Consider the following 6,435-nt stretch of genomic DNA (forward strand, 5'->3'; position numbering starts at 1 on the left):
AGCATGTTCACAGAGGGGGAGCTTGTTCACAGAGGGGGAGCATGTTCACAGAGGGGGAGCATGTTCACAGAGGGGGAGCTTGTTCACAGAGGGGGAGCTTGTTCACAGAGGGGGAGCATGTTCACAGAGGGGGAGCATGTTCACAGAGGGGGAGCATGTTCACAGAGGGGGAGCATGTTCACAGAGGGGGAGCATGTTCACAGAGGGGGAGCATGTTCACAGAGGGGGAGCATGTTCACAGAGGGGAGCATGTTCACAGAGGGGGAGCATGTTCACAGAGGGGGAGCATGTTCACAGAGGGGGAGCATGTTCACAGAGGGGGAGCATGTTCACAGAGGGGGAGCATGTTCACAGAGGGGGAGCATGTTCACAGAGGGGGAGCATGTTCACAGAGGGGAGCATGTTCACAGAGGGGGAGCAGCGACTGATAGAGAGATATAGGACAATGGCACGTGACATTGATCAAAACTAATGTTCATTTGCTCTGGAAGCCAAGAATCTAACCACAATTCTGACACAGCTACCCTCTCAACATCCTTGCACAGTTTACTAAATTATTCTCCTACATTTTAAAACCTCACTTTGATTCCGAGCACTGTAGTTGGAGCTTGGTTCAAAGAGTGACAGGCAGTTGGTAGTGACAAAAAGACAATAGCAACATCCTCAACAACGCAGGACATTTTCCTTCGAAGAATCCCTCCTAAATCCATTATCTACATTTCCAACCTACTCAAGCGCTTCATAGCGGAAGATTATGACTTGGAGAGCAATAGATTTGCTGTCCCCAATCATTGCTAAGAATTATTCATCTGTGCGGAAAATGAGTGAAATCTCACTGCCTGGCAGAGCAGTGAAACCTCATTGCAGATAGACACAGAGAAGTGCTGCTGGTTGCATGTAGTCCTGGAGCCATCAGCAAAGGGGGAGATGTTTCAGCGTTAACATCTTCAGGTGGCTCTTTTTAATATCTCAGCACATTAGAAGCAAGCTTTGACGTTCTCTGATGTTACAATTCATTGCAGCGTGAAAATTTACATTTCATTTTCTGATTTGGCAAAGAATTGCGGTGTGAAAATGTGCATTGTTCAGTATAAAAGTCTTTACTTTTGCAGCCGCTCTATACTGAATGTCTGCTGCATAAACACGACCCCCACTTCACCCCCCCTCAGGGAGGATTATCTTGTCTGTCAGCAAAAGCAATATTAAGCTGCAAATCCACTGCCACCAAGGTAAATATTACACTCACCAATGCCCTCAATTCCAGCACTGCACAACACTGATCATTTTAATGTTCATGTAACATTTTCAACATGGACGATTAACTCCTTGATTGCCTGCAGGCTCACCTTGGCTACGTTGGTCAATTAGATTTCTTTGTTTTCAGCTCAGGTAATCTTAGTCCTGGAATAAATATTTTTACAGCAATGAAATGAGTCACTCTAGTTTATTAGTTGTGCAGCCAGTGTCATGTGTACAGTATTGTGCACGGGCCAGTATTGTGCACTGGTCTCACAACTCCAATGACCCAGGTTGGATCCTGACGTCAGGCACTATGTGGAGTTTGCACTTTTCCTGTTTTCACTTTGACCTTGCGGGTTCCTCCCAGATGTTCCAGTTTCCTCCTATTTCCCAAAGACTTGTGAGCTGGTGAGTTAATTGGCCCACTGTAAATGATCACGCGTGGAGGTGGGTGGTAGAATTTATGCAAATGTTGGGGAGGGGAAGAAATAGGTGATGGAAATGCAATTGTTTTATGAGCTAGCACAGACTCGACGGGTTGAATGTTTTGTGGAAATATGAAATCTTGCTGTGTATGTGTGTCAGATCACCTCAGGAGACCTCTGTTTGCATCTCCTGCCATGCCTGTTATTTAGTTAGGCAGAAGCCCCTTGATTTCATGACAAAATTCGAGTCTACAAATCTCTCAAACCCATCAGGCTTCCCCTTGTTTGGCAGATCCTCAACTTCAGACCATTGGTTGTGTAGTTTCTCCCATTCTTTGTGCCAATAGGTAGTTTGGGCTAATTTGGGTGATTCACCAATGGGGCAATGGTAACACAAACTGTGGCAATGCCTTGTCTGTCTGCCGTCCGTATAATGGTGTGGCAGCCATCTTGTCTGTCTGCCGTCCGTATAATGGTGTGGCAGCCATCTTGTCTGTCTGCCGTCCGTATAATGGTGTGGCAGCCATCTTGTGATTTCCAGCAATTAATTGCAGTGTCAGCTTATTGTGAGGGTAATCTTGGTGCAGATGCTGGTTTACAAAAAACCCCACAAAATGCTGGAGTAACTCAGTGGGTCAGATAGCAACCTCTGGAGGACATGAATAGACAGTGTCTCAGTTCAGGATCAGGAAGGGTCCCAAATCAAAACATTGCCTATTCATGTTCTCCAGAGATACTGCCTGACTCATTGAGTTCCGCCACTACTTGGTATATTTTCAAAGAACAAGGTGCAAAGGGAAGCAAGAAGAGGAATCTTCGTGACAGAGGCTTTGCTGAACTAATTTGATAATATATTGACTCCTCTTCAGCCTCCATCTTGTCCTTGTTTCATGATAGCATGCAAGCCAAAGACGTACAGATGTACGTCTCCAAAGACATACAGGTATGTAGGTTAATTGACTGGGTAAATGTAAAAATTGTCCCTAGTGTGTGTAGAATAGTGTTAGTGTGCGGGGATCACTGGGCGGTGCGGACTTGGTGGGCCGAAAAGGCCTGTTTCCGCGCTGTATCTGAAATATGAAAAATATGAAAATATAAATAATAAGCCGTGATCCGAGTCAACAGGTCCACAACAGGGCTAGTCGCAGTGAAGAATAGTGGCAAACAGGCTGCTTCAGTGCCCCAACACACTATTTTGCATCTTTTCCACAGCAATAAACATAGAAAATAGGTGCAGGAGTAGGCCATTCGGCCCTTCGAGCCTGCACCACCATTCAATATGATCATGGCTGATCATCCAACTCAGTATCCCGTACCTGCCTTCTCTCCATACCTCCTGATCCCTTTAGCCACAAGGGCCACATCTAACTCCCTCTTAAATATAGCCAATGAACTGGCCTCAACTACCTTCTGTGGCAGAGAATTCCACAGATTCACCACTCTGTGTGAAAAAAAACGTTCTCATCTCGGTCCTAAAAGACTTCCCCCTTATCCTTAAACTGTGACCCCTTGTTCTGGACTTCCCCAACATCGGGAACAATCTTCCTGCATCTAGCCTCTCCAACCCCTTAAGAATTTTGTAAGTTTCTATAACCTGCTACCAGAATGAAACTATCCCCCTCACAGCAACTGAACAGAGATCACCCTAAGGAATTTATTCACAAAATGCTGGAGTAACTCAGCAGGTCAGGCAGCATCTCAGGAGAGAAGGAATGGGTGACGTTAGAGATCACCCTCATGTCAGTAGCTGAGCTGCTGATCAGTCTTTTCATGATATTAATCTGGAAATGTTGCCAAATGCAAAATTATAATTAAAAAGAATGAAGCCACTCGTCTGCTCAATCTGTTTCCTGTTTAAACCTTCCAAGTCGCACTAACTAACCTGCCCACCAAAATATTACATCCCCTCCAGTTCAGGAGCAACCCAGCCCACTAGTATATGTTACCTCTGCCCCAGAAGAGTTCCCATGTTCAAAAGTTCTGAATCTCTGCCTCCTGCAGTCATACGTAGCTACTCAGCATTAAAAAATAATCTGTTTTGTGCACCTTGGATCCAAGCTGGGGTTCCCCACAGAAACCTCCCTTTATTTATTTAAACTGCTCATTTGACCCTTTCACTTTCTCACCTATTGCTCAACTCAAACAGCTCGAGTTAATTGGGCAAATGTGACTCACGCTTCACCTCGTTGCTCTTTCCCATTTGTCCATCAGCCAGTCAGCTCCTGTTGGCAGCAATCAGTTCCCTTCTTACAAAAGATGTTAAACTGATAACTCCAGCACGTTGGGTCATTTTTTTGATAAACTGATAAACCGTTAGTTAGAGCAGTGTGCGTGTCATTGATGAGTGCAGTCGAGGATATATCATCGTCATTTGTCCTTCCAGACCCTCACTTAAAAGCTAAATATATTGATAGGCAAAAAGTTAAGACCTTCACGTTTTGCAGTTGATTTATAGCAAACCCTTAGAGGTGCAGTAATGCTCCCTCTATCCAAAACCAAATGGGCTGTTTTTATATGTTGAAAGATGGTTAATGAACACTAATGTTTGACACAATGCACGTTGTAGATTCCTTTACAGATTATTTATTTTTGCTCAGCCATTTATGAAATAGCAATAAAACTCTCTATTTTTCCCTCTGTTATTCAGGCTCCTAAAGAAACTTTGGCTAAATCTGTCCTAGCAGAACTACCCCAGCAAGTTGTTCAGTACTTCAAGCAAAGGACCCTTCCACCTGTCAACTCTGATCCAGCCTAGCACCTAACCTTTTCCCTTTCAACCTGCATGGCACTAGATCCCCGTAAAGACCCTGAAAATGTTTACAAAATCTTTGCATGTTTTACAGCAGACAGCATATTTGTAATGTTTTGTTTCCATTGCTTTAAAAGATATTTCAGATGACTCAAGTCTAAATTTGTATGTAAGAACAATCTGGTGCTTTGTAAAAGTATGACAATGAACACTAAGTAAAAGATGTCAACTTATTTTCCAAGTCACCACTGTTAAGCGTATTGAATGTGTCTTTGCATTCTTGGGTGTTACATATCAGATTTTATTTAAAATGTAAACAAAACACTGAAAATAATGTTACAAACTTTCAGAAGGGATAGAAAGTGATGAATTCTCTCATTGTGTTTACATTAATGTGCATGATTAAATAAACTGTACTTTTGTCAGACTATTACCACTGGATGTTTCTTTTATCTGTAATGTTGGCTTCACCAGAGATGTTTCAATACATTTTATCAAACGTCGCATAATTATTTTCCCCATCTGTGTTCTGCCTTCAGTAAAAACTTTTAAAATTGGCATTGATAAAGTTTAATCCCACCCAGAATGAACTGCACCTCCAGATTAATATTTGCAAAGAGCAATACGGATAAAAAGAAGAAATTAGCAATCTATCAGAGGGGAGGATTCTTAAGATCATAAATGATAGGAGCAGAATTAGGCCAATTGGCCCATCAAGCCTACTCTGCCATTCAATCATGGTTGATCTATCTCTCCCTCCTAACCCCATTCTTCTGCCTTCTCCCCATAACGTCCGACACCTTTGAGGACTGAAATGACATTTTTAAAATGAGATAGATCAGACCATTTTAATTCAACAATACAGTTTAAAATGATATAAGAACGTTAGAAATAGGAGCAGGAGTAGGCCGATTGTACAAGGTGACAACTAATCTGGTTTGGGATCAACTCCACTTTCAGGCCTATTCCACATTAAACCTTGACTTCCCTTAGCCCTATCTCAGCCTTGAACACTGTAATAGCCCCTAGCTCTCCCAAAGGTAGAGATTCTAAAGATCTCTAAAGAATTCTTGATTACGTTAAGTCAATGCATTGGGAGAACGTGAAATCCAGTGTAGATACTAGTAAATCTTATCACCCTCCACACTATTCATCAGCCTGAGCTGTCAAACAGTTCCTGGGCCAGTGTGGCATCCAGGATGGTCTTATCTCCCCACCTCAGAACCCACAAGAGAGGCACGCCATCCTCAATCCCAAGAGACCGCCTAGAAAGAATATCCATGCTAATGTTTTGACCCAATGTCATGCCCTCTAATGCAGCAGCTTCTAACATGGCACTATTTTGAAATCATTATAATAATCTTCCTCTAACCGATCCTTAAATTAATGAAAGGTTTGGAAATTATTCACTGGAATATTGTTCCATCGGGAATTCAAAATATCCACAAACATTAGACCAGTTCCTCCTCCTTCCACTTGCAAGTTTCGAGATTGTTCTTCCATGTTCAAACTCTCTGCCAAAACAGTGCATGCGATATCCTCAAAGTCCTCCATCAGTACGATAGCTAAGAAATCAGATCATCTACTTAAGTCAGGGTATGGAGTTCCAATGTCATAAACTCGCTCCAAGTCATAGGTTGCCTGACAATTCTAAGTTACTGATGTATTTTGTTTAGATAATCACATTTGATATTTCTCTTAATATCTGAGATTATTTTATTTTACTAAACCTATGTTAATTGACAATATCTAACTTGAACTGTATTAAATTTCATAAAATAATTGGTTCTCTAGGCTGGAGAAAAAAAGTGATTTGCTTTTCTACAGCAGTCAACACAATGAAAGTAATCAGGAGTCAGTCGGCAGAAAGGTGGACAACCTTTGTGCAATTAACCAACTTATTTCAGATGAAAAATGTTTTATGAATTGGTTGGCATTTGATGATATTTAGTAGCCGCAATGTAGAAGGGTGATCGATGATGCGAGCCCGTCCAATTATGTGGCGTGGTCAAAGAGAAATGG

The 6,435-nt window shown here is 42.3% G+C and overlaps 1 protein-coding gene across 4 annotated transcripts in view; it reads left to right on the forward strand.

The window, feature by feature from the left end:
* The window catches only part of cpne2 (copine II), a 178,337-nt gene extending 172,339 nt beyond the window's left edge, over positions 1-5,998 (forward strand). For 3 of the 4 annotated variants that reach the window (XM_078400293.1, XM_078400292.1, XM_078400291.1), the window contains exon 16: positions 4,312-5,998. In XM_078400293.1, coding sequence (XP_078256419.1) covers positions 4,312-4,419 — 108 coding nt within the window. In that variant the 3' untranslated portion in view covers positions 4,420-5,998. The remainder of the gene's footprint in view (positions 1-4,311) is intronic. The other variant, XM_078400290.1, reaches the window with a different exon arrangement.
* The last annotated feature ends 437 nt before the right edge of the window (positions 5,999-6,435 follow it).

This window comes from Rhinoraja longicauda, chromosome 6, assembly GCF_053455715.1.
Source record: "Rhinoraja longicauda isolate Sanriku21f chromosome 6, sRhiLon1.1, whole genome shotgun sequence".
Classification (NCBI taxonomy): domain Eukaryota; kingdom Metazoa; phylum Chordata; class Chondrichthyes; order Rajiformes; family Arhynchobatidae; genus Rhinoraja; species Rhinoraja longicauda.